This window comes from Alnus glutinosa, chromosome 2 (assembly GCF_958979055.1).
Source record: "Alnus glutinosa chromosome 2, dhAlnGlut1.1, whole genome shotgun sequence".
NCBI lineage: Eukaryota > Viridiplantae > Streptophyta > Magnoliopsida > Fagales > Betulaceae > Alnus > Alnus glutinosa.
Window position 1 is genome coordinate 38,319,267 of NC_084887.1, and position 19,586 is coordinate 38,338,852.

Consider the following 19,586-nt stretch of genomic DNA (forward strand, 5'->3'; position numbering starts at 1 on the left):
ACACAATTTTACCTGCGATTTGAAAAAACAGATTTTATAAGTTTTTAAATCGCAAATTTTAAAAACGCAGTTTTCAAACGATTTGGTTTAAAATCGCACTTATTGTCTACGAAATCGAAATTTCAAACACACCATAAATAAATTTTAAACTGTTCATTACCAATAATGATTTTTCAAATTATCTACCTGAATTTAAGAGAATTTAAACAGGTGATTGTGAGAAATCACTTATGACACCCACCTAATTACATAAGTAATTTGATAACTTAATTTTTATTCAATCAAACAAATTTTATAAGTCTCACGATCATCTATTCAAATTCTCTCAAATTCAAATAGGTAATTTGAGAGTATCTCCACCGCCTACCTCAACCGGTAGATCCCATAAATTGTAACTAAAAAGGTAATCTACAAGAGAAATGCTAGAGCATCTCCTTGTGTTCTCCTGACATAGCATATATGCAATATTTGAATAAAAAAAATTATATTTATACCATCCCAGAAGAATACTAGAAGATACTCTAACATTCATCTCACTACACAACCACTTTTTTTAAACTGCCCCGAATTTCACCAAAATCCAGGCGGGATAGATGTAGCGGATCCCCATCCAACCGCCATACCCAAAACCGATCCGGCTCACACAGCCAATTCGGGTTCTCTCACTGTTCGTTCAAACTTCAAACTGCCCCAAAAACCGTACTATCGGAGTAATTCCTTTTTCTCTCTCTGAGGCCCCAAAGGTACACTGTCCGTACGTAATCCCTAGAAACCCTAGAAAATCTGCACGCCATGGATATGCAGCAGGGGGATTTCGATCGGATTCTCTTCTTCGAGCACGCCCGCAAGACCTCCGAGGCCACCTATGCTAAGAACCCTCTCGATGCCGATGTTCGTAAATCACCATTTTGTTGGGATCTCTTTTCTCTTCTTTGTTGAGGATTTTTATGATTTTCTATATTTCCGCTTGGTTCCTTGGAAACTGTGGGAAAACGAGGGAAATATATATGTATTTATATGTAATGCTTGTTTAAAGCAAACATTTTATCATGGGAGAACGGTTTTCCTTTGTCCATTTCTCGTTAATGGTTGTGTGGGATTGATGTTTTTCTTGTTATGATTGTTGTTGTTTGCTGTTTATGCAGAATTTGACTAGGTGGGCAGGAGCACTGTTAGAGTTGTCTCAGTTTCAGAGTGTCCCTGATTCAAAGAAGATGATTCAAGGTGCCTTGTTTTCCCGATATACTGGATTCACCAAACTGTAGCTCTGATATGCTCGAGTATTTTAAGGACCTAGAGTTTTGGTGATTGATGTACAGTAGAAAATTCTTGGGTTTTACTTCAAGTCCTTTTTTTTTTTTTGATAAGTACTTCAAGTCCAATTTTATAACGAGCTCTTCACCAAATAAGCGAAACTTGAAGATTTCCATTCATTGGTTCATTTCCAGAGTTTAGAGTAGTGCTTATTCTAAATAATATTGGAATAACAATGTTAAAACGCTTCATTGCTTCTAGTAAATGCAATGCTACTTTGGGTTTGTCAAATTGTATTGATTAATTTTGTGACAGCCATGGAATTCAGAGTTATTTTGCTACTGGGGAATAATTTGTGATTAGGGGGCTAATATGTGTTTTTGATTTGTAGATGCGGTTTCGAAGCTGGAGGAGGCATTGTTGGTTAATCCCCAGAAGCATGACACTCTTTGGTGCCTGGGAAATGCTTATACTTCTCGTGCATTTTTGACTCCAGACCAGGACGAAGCAAAGGAGTATTTCGATAAGGCAGCTTTATACTTTCAGCAAGCCCTTGATGAGGTAGTCTTTTGCAAAATCTCACTGGAAATTGCATGTCTATGTATGATGTTTGTAAATGTCTTATCTTTCTAGATGTGTAATACTACACTAGCTCTACCTTTTTGTAGGATCCAGGAAATGATCTTTATTGCAAGTCCTTGGAAGTAGCTGCTAAGGTAATTTTCTGTTTTTTATTCTGGGAAATGTGCTCCGGCTTTATGTTGTACTCGATCATGGAAGTGTTGGGGACAAATTATTCGAACTTCAATTTGTTTTAAAGTTGGGTTTGTAGGACACATTGCTTTTTTTTGCCATGACTAGGTGGAGAACGAGATGACATAATTGTTGCATTAGCAGAGAATTTATCTTGGACTTTTTAATTTGCCTTGCTTTTAAATGGGTTCTATCAATGGCAGTGAATGGAATATGAAAAGGTATTGGTTGTCAGCCATTGCTGGAATAGTAGTGGGTGATCTGGTGAAATTAAGTGGGAACATGGCTTTCTGTCTCTGTTGAATTGAGATTTTTTGTAAACTAGATTTTGATGAAGGTCTAACCACATGGTTGTGTATTCATGGCTTTGACCTTATTTGTAGTTTTCCAGCCACAGAAGGTAACGCCATCGGATATTGGAGCACATGATTTGAATCTCCATAAGAATGATCGCAGATTGCTAATGTTTGATAAAATGTTGAACATGTTATTTGAGACACTGAAAGCTTGTTATTCACTAAGACGGTTTGGAGTTAAGAATATATGTGGCTGTGGAGTGTTATGTTCTTCTTAAAACTTAATATCTATCCTTTTAGCTGTTATTATTATTGTGAGTATGGGCAAAATGGAGGAATAATCTTTCAAATGTCATCAGTTATTTGGGTTTTTAGGCTGTATCATGAAGCAGGTAAAAGGAATTGTCTGAAATGTTGAAAGCAAGATGTTTATGGGTGAGATACTGGTTTTCTTTCCACCCTATATACAGGGAGTACACAAACAAAAGGACAGCCCGAGGAAAAATTAAAAAAAAAAATCAATGCTTTAAGGATATCTATAAACTGAAGTGGTGTGAACTTTGTTTGCTTGACATGTCTTCTTTGTTGAAGGGACTTCTTAAAATTGTCAGCTGGCCATATTCTTCCTTTAATTTATTATTATAAGAATGAATTTGTTTCTCAGACTGATCCACTGTATACTTGTTTGATGTTAAATTCCAATCTTTTTTTTTGAAACTTTGAAGCTCTCTATTTCTAGGCCCCTGAATTGCACATGGAAATCCATAGGCATGGTTTAGCCCAACAAACAATGGGGGCAGCAGGACCTTCTACTTCATCAGGTTCAAAGGTGAGATCCTGAAAGTTAACAGCTTCCCTTATGTTTGCTGTTTCTCAATAAGATCCTCCTTTATATGACTATTATATTTTGATTCCTTACACTGCTTTACACTTAGTTTAATAGTTTTTTTGATTGCTTGACCCTTCTGTAATTTAGGTTTAATTTTTCCTCCCTGTTGCAGACATCTTCAAAGAAAAAGAAGAGCAGCGATCTCCAGTATGACATATTTGGATGGATAATTCTTGCTGTTGGAATTGTTGCATGGGTGGGATTTGCAAAGTCCCAGGTGCCTCCACCTCCTCCACCGCGATAACTTAGGCAGTTGGTTCCATTTGGTTGTCTCAAGACTGAGATTGAACATTTATCGGAGATTCGATCTTTGACCATCACATCTGATCCGTCATCCGTTAGTTATTTTTTTGCCCTAGTCATGTTTTCCAAGTTTAGCTTATAAAAAAAATTTAAAAGAGTCTTCTTCTATATGATTTTTTTTCCCTACTGAATTCTAGTTGAGCAGCTATTTTCTGGTGGGGGCACCATATGTGTTTATTATGATAGAGCTGCAGTGTTTCTGTTTTGTCGTGGTTTGTTTCACCATAAAATCTTGAGTTGAAAATGTTGTATAGAATGACATTTTCCGGAGGGTTGGTTGCAGGCTGTGATGGGTTGTCTCTAAGGAATGAGGAAGAGGAGGAGGAAGAAGAAACTAGGAAATAAATCGGGATACATAACCATTTAGACCTGTTTGAAGATGGCCAGATGGGAGAGGGAGACGTTTTGGGACTCGTAGAGTCGTGGTAAAGTCGTAGATTTGTATGCAGCTGTTGTTTGTTTTAGATATCAAAAAGGCAGTTGATATTTCGTTCTTTTATTTTTTTGGGTAAGTTTTATTTATTTATTTATCTTTAAAAAAAAAAAAACAAGATTTACAAAAAAGCTTAATCCAAATATTAGAGTTCCCAGTTCCCTAATCCTTAACATACTACTACAGCCCAATTCCTTGAAATTAAAATAACTTCTAGAAGATATTTTAGAGGGTATATTCTAGAATATATCTTAGAGCATGTACACCCTCATATTCCAAAAAGATAATTTGACTAATCTTCTAAAAAAGAGAGTAAACCATGCCACACATATAATAACTGCAAAGGTAAACTTTATGATTCAACGTAACTATACATACAACACGCTAAGGAAGTTTGGGGATTCCTTTAGTTCAATTTATTAAATCGATACTTGTCGTTAGAGTGGAATTTGTGGTGTAGAAATTTTTTCTAACTCAGTCTATTAAGATATTTGTCTATAGAGATTTATGTATTTTTAAAAATTCATGTGAGGATAAATGTTTTTTGTAGTTTGAATCGAAAAGATTTCAATGAATTTATTTTTTTATTTTTAGAAAAGAAAAATTAAAAAATTGCCTAGCATATACGGCTAATACAGGTACTAGGAACTGGATAATTATTTACTTAGAACGTAAAGAATTTAGATAGATAATTATAAGAGATTATTTATAAGACTTATTTAATCAAATAAAAATTAAATTATTTAACGACTTACTTGATCCAGTAAATCTGATAAGTAATCTTTTATAATAAATTGCCCAAATTGGCAAATTCTATACCCTTCTAGCAAATAATTGTAAACCATCGCGATCCTAATTGCTTAAGAATTCCAATCCATGGTCGGCTGGTCCAAACCCACCATCTTGGTTTACTATATATAACGTTTAATTTTCATCGTATCCGGAGCCAACCAATCCTTCATCCTTCCTCTCCACCAGAATCACGAAGAGAGAGAGAGAGAGAGAGAGAGAGGCATATGAAAGCCCAAACAGTGTGCGCCACCGGCAAATCCCAGGCCACCTACACAAGTACTCTCACAGACGTCGTTTTCTGTGAGACTCGAAGTTTCTCTCGCGCACGAGCTCTTTGTCTGTGTCCCCAAAGCTGAAAGCAGTAAAAGAATGGCTTCGCAAGCGAAACTTTTCGGTCAAAACGCCGCGTTTTCGCTCTTTTCACGGAGTCCACACGTCCCTCCGATTCCGGGCTGTGTTTCGTTGGACTTCCCCAAAACGGGACGGGTCCTCCGAGTCTTGGCCATGGCCGTCAAGCGCAGCCCGAAGCGTCTCAAATACTCTGCTCCTCGCTTCACCAAGGTCGCATTCTCGCGCTGATACGCGCTTATTTGATTTCTGATGGAAGTTTTTCCGTACAAAGAACTTGTTTGATTGCTGAGGAAATGGTGTTGAATGGACGAGAAAATTGTATGCTTGTATGTGTAAGTTTGTATGCGAAAGTCGTAGTTTTGGACCTTATGGAGTGGATAAACTCAACTCAACTATGCCTTACGAAAAAACTTCGGAAATTTTTACTTTTGACCCATTTCACCTCAGTATTAATAACAAAAAAGCACAGTTATGATCACTTGTTCTTCTACTTTCGATTATTAAAAAGCTATATAGGGCTTTTTTTGGTTATTTTTGGTCGGTTCAATGAAAAGCACATTGAGATTCTTCATGTGCTAAACAAATTTATGTGATTCGATTTGTTTTTGCATGGGATTGAAAGGGAACCAACGGTTCAGTTGACACTTCCATTGAAAGAAATTGAGCATTTTTCTTGGGTTCAGTTTATCGTTTAAATTAAATAAGTGGTTTAATTATTGCATTACCAGATGGTTTTTTACTTTGTAGATTTTGTGCTAGAAACACTAGTAGAGTTGGAAGAAAGTTACTCAGAGTTGATGAAAGTGCAGAAGGAAGTATTTGTTTCACTTACAATTGGCATGAAAACATCAGGAAGGTGGCTTGCTTTATGTTGAAGCTGATTCATCAGGAGCAGACAGCTGGAAATTGGACTCAGTTGTGGATCTTTTAAAACAGGGAGCTGTTGGGGTCATTCCTACAGATACTGTGTATGTTGTTCTTCTTCGGTTTATGTCGATGCTGCATCAATTATCATTTCTTAGTATATTTAACAGAGTTTACTTTTGATGGTTATTGGGCTATAATTATCTTTCTATTGTAACACTTCAGCGGCTGTGCTTATTTTGGACCCCATAACGCGTCTTATTATAGTATTAGTTGTAGTTATGGTCAAGTTAATTTTGAAAGGGGGGTTCTTTCATTAATTATTCATTTTGACCTTTTTTTTAATTGCCCTTTGTCTTTGATTAGTCATCAATTGAAGTTAATAAAAATGTTGGATTCTACTGCCATTTCTATTCTTTTTCTGCATTCTTTCTGCAAGAAAGTTTGACATTCCTATCCTTGATTTTCCAAACAGTTTGTTGTTGTGGTTTGGTCCTTTGATAATTCTCTTTTGCCCTTTCTTATTTGATGATTGTAAAAGCTTTCTTTGTCCATTAGGTACGCAATAGTTTGTGATTTGAAAAGCCATTCAGCAATTGAACGTCTTCGAAGGTAGACACTGTTGTTATTTTTTGTGCTTACTTCAAAGATTTCTTTGCCTAGGTACTTCTTATTTTGCCTCCTGGTGACAAGAGTGTTATATATTTTCCCATTGCAGGATCAAGAATATAGAAGCTTCAAAGGCAAGTCATGGCTTTTCTTGAGTTATAGCTTTAATATGCTTTAGGAAGTATAAAATTAAATTAGCCACTGGAAGATATATGCCTAGATACTCTATAATATAGACCTGGTTGGATGGTGCATGGTCACAGCATACTGAAGTCAATATCTGATTTGTGGTTTGACAATTGTTTAATGCCTTTTGATATCTTCATATCTATACGTGTTCTATTAATAATATCTCCACTTAATTATGCAGCCTCTTAGCATCTTATGCCATTCTTTCCGGGACATTGATACATATACAACAGGGTTCCCTCATGGTGACGGTCAAGGTCATGCTGACCTATTCCGAGTTGTCAAGCATTGCTTACCTGGGCCTGTAAGTATGTTTCCTAGATCATGTGGTTATTTCTGGAGGAAATCTAAAGGTACCCATCAGCGCCATCCTTGAGCCTCGACAGTAGCTACAGAGTTACATGTAACATAAAGAGAGCTCAATCAGGACCCAACATCTAGTGGCTTAACTAGCAGACCATCTCCTAAACCAAAGATCAGATATATTTTAATTTTTCAACCTCCCTTCTGTTACTCTCCTTCTCTATTCCCTGATGATTAGAGTCTTAGAGATATAATGGTGAATTATCCAAAGATAAGTCTTCAAATTAATGAACTTACGTGGCCTTTTTTTTATCTTCTTTTGTTTGTTTGCATGGGACAGTGTATAGATGTGCTTTGGATTCAGTAGGTTCCTCAAAAATTTTAAGTGAATAATTTTGATCCCTAACAGATCTTCTATGCCACAGTATACTTTCATCCTGACTGCAAGTAAAGAATTACCTAAACAGTGTATAAAGTATGGGACTGCAGCTTCCAAGTATGCAGCAAGGAAAAATGCGGGGGTCCGTATGCCTGATGATGCCATATGTCAAGCAATACTCGAGAAGATGGATGCACCCTTAATTTCCACAAGGTTGGTTTTATTTGTCCACTTAATTTTTTTAAATGGGAGGGATGGCAGTTGGTTGGAAACTTGATATATGTCAAACATTCATTATTGATACCAATAACTCAAAGGGCCAAACCACTGTTTGTATTTAATAAATCATTGATATTTAAGAAGGAAAAAGTATTATACCTGCTGTTTGTATTTCTCATAATACTATATGATAATGGATGTATGTCCTCACTCCTCTGTGTCAGTGTCAAGTGCCCGAAGGAGAATGAGTGGATGATTGATCCCATTGTGATTGCTGATATATATGGACCAGAGGTATGAGTCTATCAACTGAGGGTGCTTTAGTTTCCATTCTAATGTTAAAATGACCTTGTAGGTTATGATATTCACCTCCATGTTTCAGCCAAAAGGAAAAAAGAAATTTTAGTGGCTGCCCCATGGAACTTATGCCAATAGATTGCATTTATATTAATTCTCCCTTTTGGGTAACTGTTTCTAGTATACCATTTTGAGGAGTTTCTTCTGCATTGGTATATTTAGAACAGAATTTTATAGGATTTGAAGAATTGACGGCCAATCAAAAGTTTTATGACAACTTGATGCCCTCTCTCTTCAACCTTGTTTCATAATGACCTTTTTTCTGAATGGTATGGCAATTTGATCACTACTCCAAGAGACTTTACCTCAAACTTCCCCTCCCCCTGTAGGGGAAAAAGAAAAAAGAAAAAACTACCTAATGACCCCCTTCTATCTTTAATCATACTGACATTTAAGCTTCAAAGTCTACAAAGGAAGCTATACCAACATTGCAAGAACCAGTAGACCACTCATACAGTGACCAAAATAAAGTAAATATTTTATAGAAGTTACTTCCTAACTTGAGTATTTTATTTCATTTTAGGGTCTTGACTTTGTTGTTGATGGCGGGGTAAGAGTGGCAGATCCATCCACTGTAGTTGACATGACGGTGGTTCCTCCAAAAATCATAAGGCAGGGAAAGGTAACGAAGTCTATGCTATTGATGAATAATGTTGTCTATGTGATTGAATGTTGGTTGCTTCATTTTACATAATATGATCTTGTATTAAGCGTCTATTATTGCCAAAGCTATTTTCTTGCTTTTAGAGAAAATCTTGCATGAAAAGCTTGTCATTGCGTTCTCTCACTTGTGATAATCCTGGAAAATACGAAGGTTCTCTGGAAATAACATATCTCGTTAATTTTCGTGGTATAAGACTTCTGTTACCATTGATGTTGTTTTAATAAGAGATGGATGTCTGTTTTTGCAGTTTCACTGAAATTTGCTAGTTCTAGGAGTATTTTCTTGCTGATGAACTAGGAGACTAGTGAACTTTTTTCTTTTTTTTTTTCCTTTTCATTTTTTTTGGTGTGGCAAAAACCAAGCATTATCAAATTGTTATGCCTAACATATTGTTTTGTTGTTTAACTTGACAATTGGTTCAGGGACCTAAGTTACACTGGATGTTTGCTGAAGATGTTAATGGATCTGCTGCTATGCATGAAGCAGACCTCATCTTTCCTTCTGGGGCTTAGTTAACATGCATTTTGGAAAACCCTGGAGAGAACCATGATTTGTATGCCTTCGAGGGTGTACAGTGGTTTAGATGTTTACTAACCCCCTCCCAAAAAAAGGTTGTATAGTGGTGGAAATGGTAGTAGTGGAAAAGGTCATTAATGTAGAGAACCTTGAGGGAGTTCTACTGGTGCATGCAATGTCTATGCACCTTGTCTATTCTTTTGGAGTTGCTTTTGTGAGTAAATACTGACCATGAACAGAACAACGCTGTCCATGAATGCTTTGTTGAAAAAGACTCCCAAACCTCTATGCATCTGTATCTCAAATCATCTTCTGCTATTTTAAATATCTGAATTTTTGGTTTATTTTCATCTTGAAACACGAATATGGAGTCAATGGAGTATTTGTCTGCTAGGATATATACATGAAACTGCATTTGAAAAACAAAGGATTGTGGTTAATAGAAGTGAAGATGAAGGTAAATAAAAGAGATTATGAATAATTGCTGCATTTCTTCGTAGCTACACTTGAGTGTTATTTATACGTTGTGAGGGAACAAATGGGCATAATTACAGTGCATGATTATAGGGATTTAATCTTTTGATTTATAGCGCCCGTTATGCATTTGATTCTTTGCCTTAGAGGAGCGCTTCGATTTGTTGACCTGAGATGCTAGCTTTCCTTAAGATAGAAGCTGGGAAAGATTCCAAAGAATCAATAGTGTAAACAAACTGAAGGAAAATGCCCTTTTTTAACAATCATAAGTTAGAAATTCGTGCTTGATTTTGAAAGTAGAAAACACTCACGGAGTCTCCGAAGAGGCCTCACCGGAGCAGGATTGCGGCCAAAAAGCATAGCTGGTACCAGACTCCTCACCCCCTTGAATCCCCTGAGAAACTAGGCCTTGCCAACTCCCTTAATTTCTTCATCTCACTCTTGGTCCCAAATTTAAGTACCTTTAGCCGTTTTCCTTCCCTTGATCTGTCTGAAGTTGTGGGATCTGTCGTTTGCATGACATTAATGCCTGGTGAACAAGGGCCGAGCACGTAAGGAATGATGATTTCCCCCACCGTACCACCTGCAAATAAGAGTAGTCTCCAGTTGATGGCATGCCTAACAGAAAGCGAAATTGAAAATAAGAAGAATAAACTTCTATTTGTTACCTTTTAATCTTTTATTACAAACGCTGAAGACTGAGAGATACAAGGTAGCATCAGAACTAGAAGAAAGAGCTCAAACCTGTCAGGAAACAACCTCAGCAAAGCAAGTTATTACTGACCTAGATTCTAGTTCAATTACGAGTGTTTTGTGATTATTTTGAAGTTGAAAATTATTTGTTAATGTTTTTATTTTTGCTAAAGATAAAAAGATCCCAAAAAAGCATTGGCAAACAGACCAATATATGGTCGGGTAATAAATAGCAAGATCGCATCATTCAACCAAAATATCATAAGTATTATACAACTCCGATTGAAACGTTATTTGCCCTTCCATAAATCAGAGAACTTGAGAATTCCTACCTTCCATGCGTGCACATCCCTCAAAATCCCTCCCGAAGACTTGGTGACATAGATTCTGCTATGGCTTCCGGTCGTCTCTCTACTGCGATTCAAGTGCGTCTGCAAATCCTGTGCATTCTTATGAAGTTTTGCTGAGTAATGAAAGCGTACCCGGATTTGCCGACGAACTTGAATTGCGATAGAGAATGCGTACCACTTCCACCTGAAGATCGATTCGAAACAGAAAAGAAGATGGTATGTTCCTCCTTCTACGTAGATTTTTGTGGAATTTTTTTTTGTATAATTGTAAAGAAAGAGATGAAAACAGAAAGAGAGATTATAGTGAAGATGACCTTCTATCGGTAGCCACAACCTCGAGATTCAGAATTCTATTGAAATTTCACTTGGATCGATTTACAAATTACAATGAATGCAAAGCATGTGTATACATGGGCTGATTCTCAGCCCAGTATCTCATTCAGCCCACTTAATGAGTCAGCCCCCAGTCACTACTATGTCACATGCCACCTGGGATCCACCAAAGCCCTAACTACTCTTTTCCCAGTAGTGACAAAACTATACTCATGCCAGGTTCTATGAGACATGTACATTATTTTTTTTTAAATCAACCATAGAATGCCTGCCGAGCACCCCAATGTCTCCTTACGCTTCCTGGTTTTCTTCTTCGTTACCTTAATCTACTGTCTCCATCCCCGGTTGTGACATTGAGAAGAAATTTGTGTTAACGGTTTACAGTCAATATCAGCCGAACATGGTCTCATAGATCGTCCATCTAGCCGTCCAAATCGAGTGGGAGTTCAAAAAATAGCGCCAAAAGAAATTCCCGCCACCAATGCATAGCTTCCCTCTCAAGCTTCTTTGAATTACGCTTGCCATAAAAGGCTGGACAAACTTCCCAATAAACCCTTACCAAATTTGGCAATTGATTCCCCAAACTACCCCTCCTACCAGTTCATTCTAAAAACTTCCAAAACCCCAAAATACCCTCCACACACCAGTTCAGTCTCGCGCAAGCTTCTCAAAAAATTTCAAATTCCCCGCTCTCCCTCGATTCCAAATCCCCATCTCCCTTTATAAATCCACCCATTTCCTCCAATTCTTCTGCAACCAAAACAAAAGAATTCAAAACCCTTATCCTCAGTTCCTCGCTTTCGAATCCCAAAAACCAGAGAAAATGCCGGCCATTCCCGAAGAGCCATTGCTCGCTCCGAACCCGGACCGGTTCTGCATGTTCCCGATCCAGTACCCGGAGATCTGGGAAATGTACAAGAAGGCCGAAGCCTCCTTCTGGACCGCCGAGGAGGTCGATCTCTCCCAGGACATCAGCCACTGGGAAAACCTAACCCCCGACGAGCGCCACTTCATCACCCACGTGCTCGCCTTCTTCGCCGCCTCCGACGGCATCGTTTTGGAGAACCTCGCCGGCCGCTTCATGAAGGAGGTCCAGGTCGCCGAGGCGCGCGCCTTCTATGGCTTCCAGATCGCCATTGAGAACATCCACTCCGAGATGTACAGCCTCTTGCTCGAGACCTACATCAAGGACTCGGTCGAGAAGGACCGCCTGTTCCACGCGATCGAGACCGTCCCTTGCGTCGCCAAGAAGGCCCAGTGGGCCCTCCGCTGGATCGACGGCTCCGAGGCCTTTGCGGAGAGGATAGTTGCCTTCGCGTGCGTCGAGGGGATCTTCTTCTCGGGGAGTTTCTGCTCGATATTTTGGCTCAAAAAGCGCGGGTTAATGCCCGGCTTGACGTTCTCCAACGAGCTGATCTCGCGAGACGAGGGCCTCCACTGCGACTTCGCGTGCCTACTCTACTCGCTTCTAAGGAAGAAGCTGAGCGAGGAGCGGGTGAAGGGGATCGTGCGCGACGCGGTGGAGATAGAGAAGGAGTTCGTGTGCGACGCGCTGCCGTGCGCGTTGGTGGGGATGAACGGGGACCTTATGAGCCAGTACATCGAGTTTGTGGCTGATAGGCTCTTGGGCGCACTAGGGTACGGAAAGGTGTACAATGCTCGTAACCCGTTTGATTGGATGGAGCTGATCTCGTTGCAGGGGAAGACTAATTTCTTTGAGAAGAGGGTGGGCGAGTACCAAAAGGCCTCCGTCATGTCCAGCATCAACGGCAATGGGGGCACCCACGTGTTCAAGTTGGATGAGGATTTCTGAATTGCAATGATATTCGTGGTTCGCTTAATTTAGTGTTATCTTTTACCTTTTTCTTTTTATTTTTTCCACAATTTCTCTGCTTCTGTAATTTTTCCATTTTTTAGATGGTGCAAATATTGAAATATTACAAACTTTTATATTGCTGAAATTATCCTTTTCTTGAAAGATAAAAAGGGGGCCATTAGCCATTAACAAAGCCAAAACTTTTGGGCAAATTCGATGGTACGCTTTACTCTTTTCCCATTTTTCAATTGAAGTATACGACAATGGCAGTTCCATTTAGGAAACTGTTGTACAATTGTTATTTAACTTAATGACTTAAATTTAAAAATTAATTTTAATTAATATGTTATGTGCGTGGAATGTAACATCTTGTTTACAAGACTCTTAAAAAAAGAGTTAAATTTAATTTTACCTAAATAACAACGTAAAAGAAAATAATCATAAGAGCCTTTAACTAACACAGGTCACATGGTAAACCCAATACAATAATAATACTGCACTGCACGTAATATAATACTTGTGTAAAAAAAAAAGAAAAATAAAGTTTCGTGAGGCTGGGTTTTTAGCGAGAAAAGAAGGCGTGCTCGACAAAGGCATAGCCATTCGAGAAGAGAAGAGGCTCTGGCTGGGACTCCAAAAATGTCGGTGTCTTCTACGGCCACTCCGCAGTTGCAGAGCTCTGGAATGCTCTCCAGCGAGCAGTTTCTCCATCTCTTCGACCGCTTCGCATTCCTCGCTTCCCAGCCAGGTGCCTTTTCCATCTTTTTTTTCTTTTGCTTCCTAGTTTGTTTTGGGTCACTATTAGCAGTTTTTTATTACTAAGATTTTCGATGATTACTTGCAGATGTGAAGAAAAGGATTGCGGACGCTGTTAAGGATAAGCATGTAAGTTTCCAATTTTTTTTTTTTTTTTTTTTTTTTTTTTTTTTTAATTTTACTCTTTTCTTTTTGACTTTATGCTTAAATTTGGTTGGGTGTAGCTTTGTTTTATGTTATTGTAAATTGTGGTAGGAGTATTTCTTAACATTATCTAAATTGGGTTGTAATTTGATCTAGTATTGGCAAAGGGGAAATGGGTCCACAGAATTGGTTTCGTTGATAGTTTGATTAGTTTCAATTATTTGAGTGTGCTTCTCTCATCAACTTGGTTTGTTTAGTATTTTGTTTTCAATTGAATCTCGACTTTTCTGTTAATTCTCAGTACTCTTTTGCTTCTGAACTTGGAATTTTTAATCACATGAGACCTGGGAAAGTAGAACTTTCTCTTTATATGCCTAATACGAGTTTGACATAGTTATGGTGTGCTTTTTTTTTTTTTTTTTTTTTTTTTATGTTATTTTGAGATGGGAATTTTTCAGTGTAACTGTTTGATTAGGACCTTCTTTTGCTGATATGAATGCTGGTGTTCATTTGCATATTGGAAATTGTTATGGAATTAATATGGGGATAAGATAGAAGTCGTATTAGAGTAGAATTATGTAAAATAATGATAATTATCTATTTAAGTCCGTCTTATAATTACTTGTATCACTATGGTGTAAAAGTCATTTAGTAATAGGTTTTTATTGTTCTCTGTAGGAATTTATCTCTAAGTTAGAGTACGAGTTATCTCCAAGTAATTTATTTGTATTAGAGGTTTATCTACGGGTAGAGGTAAGAGTTCATCTACTATTATATGTCTTTGTAATTTTTTTATTTATAGGCGTGAGCGATTAATAAGAAGTAAGCAGAATTAATCTCAAACTTTGTGTTTGAAAAAGGGTTTAGGTTCTTTTAGAATTTAAAGGTCTAGGTTTCATTAGAATTAAGGTTTAGGTTTTCCCATAACCTAAAATTTATTTTGTTGCATGTTTGTGAAATCATTCACGTAACATTTTGGTATCATAATCCTTTTTTCAAACACAAGGTTTGTGATTAATTCTACTTACTTTTTGTTAATCTTTCACGCCTATGAATAAGAAAATTACAAAGACATAAAATAGGAGATAAACTCCTACCTTTATCCGAAGATAAACTCCTAATACAAATAAACTACTTGAAGATAACTCCTACTTTAACTTTGAAACAAACTCTTACAAAGAACAATAAAAACTTACTACTAAATGACTTCTGCACCATAGTGCTACAAGTAATTAAAAGACAGACTTAAATAAATAATTATCATTATTTAATATAATTATGCTTTAATACGACTTCAAACTTATCCCCGTAAGTAGTAAGCAAAATTAATTGCAAATCTTGTGCTTGAAAAATGTTTTAGGTTCCCTCAGAACTTAAAATCTATCCTGTTGCGTGTTTGTGAAATCATTTACGTAACATTTAGGTATCAGAGTCAAGTTCGTCTCTCCAATGGTAGACCCATGTATGGACCGATTAGAAAACCAATTTTCCAACATTCAAACCATGTTCGAAGGGCTGATGAAACAGAATGTAGAGCACACCAAGATCTTAGCTAAGATGATAGAAAATAATGCCAAGTTGCACAGCCTTCTCTCAAAGTAAGTGTTGGATGCACAAAAAAATAAAGTCCAATGCCCTCAGCACTCACAAGCAATGTCAACCTCACCACCATCACAACCAAAGGCACCCGACCAGCCACTCCACCGCGTAGAAAATCCAATAGCATAGAACATACTGCACCATTGCGTCATTAACGCCACACCAGCATCGGTGTCCAAGTCTGAACAAAATGGTTTACATCATCAACATGGGTCACCACAAGAATTGTTATTTGAGAAGACCCACAAGATGCATCATGTTCCACACCATTTTTTTTGCACAAATCATGACACTTGCAAACAAAACAACAGTGAAGATGGAGATCCAATTGTGACAGAAACTGAAGCGGCTTTCTGAGGAGGAAGTGAACCCAGCTTTGGGACGCCCACCTAGGAAATGAATGAAAAAGAGGATTTTTTGATTTTTCCCTTGAGGACAAGGAGAATTCTAAGGGGAAATGAATGTTATGGAATTAATATGGGGAGAAGTTAGAAGTCGTATTAGAGTAGAATTATGTTAAATAATGATAATTATCTATTTAAGTCAAGTCTTTTAATTACTTGTAACACTATGGTGCAGAAGTCATTTGGTAGTAGGTTTTTATTGTTCTTTGTAAGAGTTTATCTTCAAGTTAGAGTAGGAGTTATCTCCAAGTAGTTTATTTGTATTAGGGGTTTATCTTCGGGTAGAGGTAAGAGTTCATCTCCTATTATATGTCTTTGTAATTTTCTTATTTATAGGCGTGAGCGATTAATAAAAAGTAAGCAGAATTAATCTCAAACTTTGTGTTTGAAAAATGTTTTAGGTTCCATCAGAATTTAAAGGTTTAGGTTCTTTTAGAATTTAAGGTCTAGGTTCCCTCAGAACCTAAAATCTATCATATTGCGTGTTTATAAAATCATTGACGTAATAGAAATGCATATCATGCTTAGTTTAGAAGCGAGTATGTGTGTCGAAGTTGTTAGTTGTCAGCACTGTTACATACCTCTGCATATTAGAAGTAAGAATTATCTTTTTCCACTTGTTTCACTAGGCACTAGTATAATCATTTTTCCATGTTGAGTGATTTCAAGTTTTAATCGCATGCAATGCGTTTTCATTTTTTTTGTTGTTGTTGCACTTGTAGCGGTTGTAGGTGACGGTTTTAAACAACACTGCATAATAACTGTTACGTTGAAAATTGTTTTTGTTGTTATTGGATGTATGTTACTGCTGACGTGGCAAATGCTACCACTGTATTAAGTATGATTTCTCTTCTAGGACCTATCAAGTATCACGTCTATTGCTTATGCAGGAAGCTGTCGCTGTAACCACTGCAATCCAAGAAGAGATATTTCTTGAGATGGGAGTTGGTAAGTCTGTCCTGTAATGCTCACTGGTGCTAACTTCAAATTTTCTTTGATTTTTTTAGTGATAAAAATGAGGCACTTTCTGGCCAAAAGAAAATGGAGATAGAGATTAGTTGTTTGCTATGTGAAATAAAGCATACCAGTGGAAATGCATTAGTTCAGTGTCAAGTTTAAATGGAAAACTGTCTTCCCCTCCATGTAGCAGGCATTTGCTGTTCAACCAAAGAGAAGTTTATCTAGAGAGTCAGCCAATTTTTACCCTGTGAAACATAAGCAGTTCAAATTCATGTTTGTTTTTTGGTAGTTTACATGGTAATCTTTGGCTTACTTGCTCTGCATAACTGAGTGAGGAGTTGCTGAATTCATTTGAAATTTTGATTAATTCAGTCTAAATATCTGTATTGTGCAACATTTCCCTTTTTATGATCCAAGATGAGGTGACATGACGGAATTAGAGAACATGACATTACACGTTTCAATTAATCAAGGTATTAAGGAATGCATAAAGTTAAATTGGTAAATCTGATATTCACTTGGTTTTGTGGTGGGTAAATCTTCAAGAGGAAAGAGACATTACTTGGGTTTTGTTAATATACCATGTGCTTGTCTATTCCTAAAGGCTTAATCTGTGTATTTATCTTGGCATATGCATCTTGTGTTGTAGAAGCTGATGTAATTCCTTCCATGAAAGTTATGGTTAGGATGCTATATTTACAAACAAAATAGACAATGTTGGTCCTGTAAATCAGATCATCAACAGTTCTGCTGGCCATTTGCAATATTAATTCCTTGGAAGTTCCTATTTAAGTTACTATGAATAGGAAATTAACTTGGTGTAATTTTTAAAAGTGGATCTTTTTTACTACAGATCCAAGGTTTGGTTTATCATGCCTGGGGAAAGTGAATATGGTTTATGAGAATGATCAGGATTTCATGATTCGCTTTTATAAATTTATTGCAAGGTAAGCTCTGTGTGTGTGTGTGTGTGTTAAGTGTGCACGTCCATTTATAAAGTTATTTGGCTAGCCATTTAGAACTTATTCTTTTGCGTTTGATTTTTTAAAATATTTTGTAGAGCAGAATGATGGTGATTGAATAAATTAATTTCTTCATACTTTTAGTGTTATTGTCTCTTTGACTGTGTGCTGCTGAAAAACAAACGTAAGCAGAGACATGGTTTATTCTCTCTCTCTCTCTCTCTCTCTCTCTCTTTTTTTTTTTTTTTTTTCCTATTGTGTGAGTGATAAGTTTTTAAGTTAGAACTTCCTCTATTGATATGTAAGTAGCGGTTTCTTCTTTCCTTCTAGAGCTTTAACTGGCGTAAAATATCTTCTTCTTTTTTTGTAAGAAAAGTTCTTATTTCTAATTCTATATTGCTAGTAGTACTCATGCTATGGAATAATAGGGAAGAGATGGCCTGTGATGAAGCTGAGCTTGGACCAGATGAATTTACTGAAAGAATGCGTAATCAACAAATACTACAGGAACAGGTAAAACCTATCACAATTTTGGTGAATATTATTGGTTGAAAATGGATCTTGCTGAAGTATAAATGGTAAATTCTTTTGTAGCAACTGGAGATGCTAAAGCACATGCAGAAATTTCACTTGGATGACCAATCTGCAATTCTTGAGAAGGTACATGTGTTTTTTTTTTATTGGTAAGTTACACACTTGGTGGGACTTGATCCCACGACCTCACCCTACACTTTTCTACAAAGGGAGGAAGTACTATTTGAGCTAAAGCTCATTGGCCATGTATATGCGTTTTAAGCTCACATAGGTAAAAACTTGTTCTCTAGGCATAGGGAGATTGATTTATGTCATCGAACAGTATAAACTATTTTAGTACATTACCAAGTTGGAATCTATAAAGCTATTTGTTATCTGATACACAAAAGATTAAAATTTATTTACTAGCTACATTAGATGGCCATTTTTGGTTTTGTTGCAAGTACTGGTTTACATGGAGTGACAGTGGGTCTTATTTATCAGCAAGATGGCTGTCGGTTCCATAATATTGAGCCCAACTAATATTTACTTAGCAGCATGAATATGTTAAAACGTATTAGTGTGATATATTGATTAATTGCAAGTTCAATTGATCCTTGGGAAGGGATTCTCTCTCTCTCTCTCTCCCTCTCTCTCATTTGGGTCTTGTCTTTTGACAGTTGCGCAAGCAGATGGAAAATGCCAATTATGAGGATGGGGCATCGGTTTTGTCACCTGAACAGATTCAGGAGATTGTTCAAAGGAGGGTATCGCCTTTATTTAGGCCCCAGCAGACATGACATGGTTAATGGAAGCAGGAAGTGTGCTGAAAGAAGTTTTGATAAAGCCCCAAGGGAAGTGGGCGGTAGTCTCGTAGATAGTAGAAAGCGGAAATCAACTGCTGCATGCGAATATTGGGAACCTGTTTTTGGCCTGTTGTATGAGGCTTTCTCAGGAGTAAACATTTTCTCCAGCTTCTTCTATGACAGGAGAAAGACCCACCTGGCTTTTGTGATTTTTCATATGATCTCATAAATATTGATAATGAGTTCCTTAATTTATGAGTACTTTGTTAGAAAATGCTGCTACTAGAATCAGGTAATTGGTAGACTCAAAGTGGGATGTAAAGGATCGGGATTCCTTATAATTAGTTGTTTGAATTGTATGCAATTTGTTGGGTTGTTTTATAGAGAGGAGGGTTGTGGGGCTCAGCTTTTTTAGGTTGGTGGGTTTAACAACTCCCTCTCTGTGGGATTGCCTAAATTGTACACAACTCTGGGTAGTCAATTGTAAAAGGATCCTTATTTGTAGGTAAAAGCATTTCTGCTATTTGCTCTGTTAATAAGCAGCAAACGGCTTAAACAAAAAAAATTACAGCTATGAAGTGAAAGTCAGGGGGGCAAACAGGAGT

General features: G+C 37.3%; 3 protein-coding genes across 7 annotated transcripts; all 3 read left to right on the forward strand.

Moving 5' to 3' along the window:
- The first annotated feature begins 584 nt into the window (after nucleotides 1-584).
- On the forward strand, nucleotides 585-9,515 carry LOC133860025 (mitochondrial import receptor subunit TOM20-like). Of its 4 annotated transcripts, XM_062295652.1 has the most exons (14): nucleotides 587-891; nucleotides 1,146-1,224; nucleotides 1,646-1,815; nucleotides 1,923-1,970; nucleotides 3,043-3,132; nucleotides 3,305-3,409; nucleotides 5,924-6,039; nucleotides 6,494-6,547; nucleotides 6,654-6,678; nucleotides 6,915-7,037; nucleotides 7,462-7,628; nucleotides 7,859-7,928; nucleotides 8,515-8,613; nucleotides 9,078-9,515. In XM_062295652.1, exons 1-14 carry the CDS (start codon nucleotides 793-795, stop codon nucleotides 9,165-9,167), a joined length of 1,335 nt encoding a protein of 444 aa, XP_062151636.1. In that variant the 5' UTR covers nucleotides 587-792; the 3' UTR covers nucleotides 9,168-9,515. The 4 variants fall into 4 exon arrangements, with proteins under 4 accessions (XP_062151637.1, XP_062151636.1, XP_062151638.1 ...); XM_062295653.1 differs by lacking the exons at nucleotides 7,859-7,928; nucleotides 8,515-8,613; nucleotides 9,078-9,515 and having other exon boundaries at nucleotides 585-891; nucleotides 7,446-7,622; XM_062295654.1 differs by lacking the exons at nucleotides 5,924-6,039; nucleotides 6,494-6,547; nucleotides 6,654-6,678; ... (3 more) ...; nucleotides 8,515-8,613; nucleotides 9,078-9,515 and adding an exon at nucleotides 3,779-3,994 and having other exon boundaries at nucleotides 592-891.
- A 2,113-nt stretch (nucleotides 9,516-11,628) lies between these two features.
- Nucleotides 11,629-12,982, forward strand: LOC133860026 (ribonucleoside-diphosphate reductase small chain). Its single transcript, XM_062295656.1, has one exon. The coding sequence runs from the start codon at nucleotides 11,845-11,847 to the stop codon at nucleotides 12,832-12,834; it is 990 nt and encodes a 329-aa protein (XP_062151640.1). The 5' UTR covers nucleotides 11,629-11,844; the 3' UTR covers nucleotides 12,835-12,982.
- Nucleotides 12,983-13,376: 394 nt separating this feature from the next.
- On the forward strand, nucleotides 13,377-19,448 carry LOC133860031 (uncharacterized). Of its 2 annotated transcripts, XM_062295660.1 has the most exons (7): nucleotides 13,377-13,585; nucleotides 13,682-13,722; nucleotides 16,631-16,688; nucleotides 17,554-17,647; nucleotides 18,091-18,175; nucleotides 18,257-18,322; nucleotides 18,856-19,448. In XM_062295660.1, the coding sequence occupies exons 1-7, from the start codon at nucleotides 13,477-13,479 to the stop codon at nucleotides 18,973-18,975; spliced, it is 573 nt and encodes a 190-aa protein (XP_062151644.1). In that variant the 5' UTR covers nucleotides 13,377-13,476; the 3' UTR covers nucleotides 18,976-19,448. The 2 variants fall into 2 exon arrangements, with proteins under 2 accessions (XP_062151644.1, XP_062151645.1); XM_062295661.1 differs by lacking the exon at nucleotides 17,554-17,647 and having other exon boundaries at nucleotides 18,069-18,175.
- Nucleotides 19,449-19,586: the final 138 nt, after the last annotated feature.

Coding starts and splice junctions, on each gene's coding strand:
- LOC133860026 (XM_062295656.1), top strand. CDS start 11,845: ATGCCGGCCATTCCCGAAGAGCCATTGCTCGCTCCGAACCCGGACCGG.
- LOC133860031 (XM_062295660.1), top strand. CDS start 13,477: ATGTCGGTGTCTTCTACGGCCACTCCGCAGTTGCAGAGCTCTGGAATG. Junction 17,648..18,090: donor TTTTATAAATTTATTGCAAG/GTAAGCTCTGTG, acceptor ATGGAATAATAG/GGAAGAGATGGCCTGTGATG. Junction 18,323..18,855: donor AATCTGCAATTCTTGAGAAG/GTACATGTGTTT, acceptor GTCTTTTGACAG/TTGCGCAAGCAGATGGAAAA.
- LOC133860025 (XM_062295652.1), top strand. CDS start 793: ATGGATATGCAGCAGGGGGATTTCGATCGGATTCTCTTCTTCGAGCAC. Junction 7,629..7,858: donor GCACCCTTAATTTCCACAAG/GTTGGTTTTATT, acceptor CCTCTGTGTCAG/TGTCAAGTGCCCGAAGGAGA. Junction 7,929..8,514: donor CTGATATATATGGACCAGAG/GTATGAGTCTAT, acceptor ATTTCATTTTAG/GGTCTTGACTTTGTTGTTGA.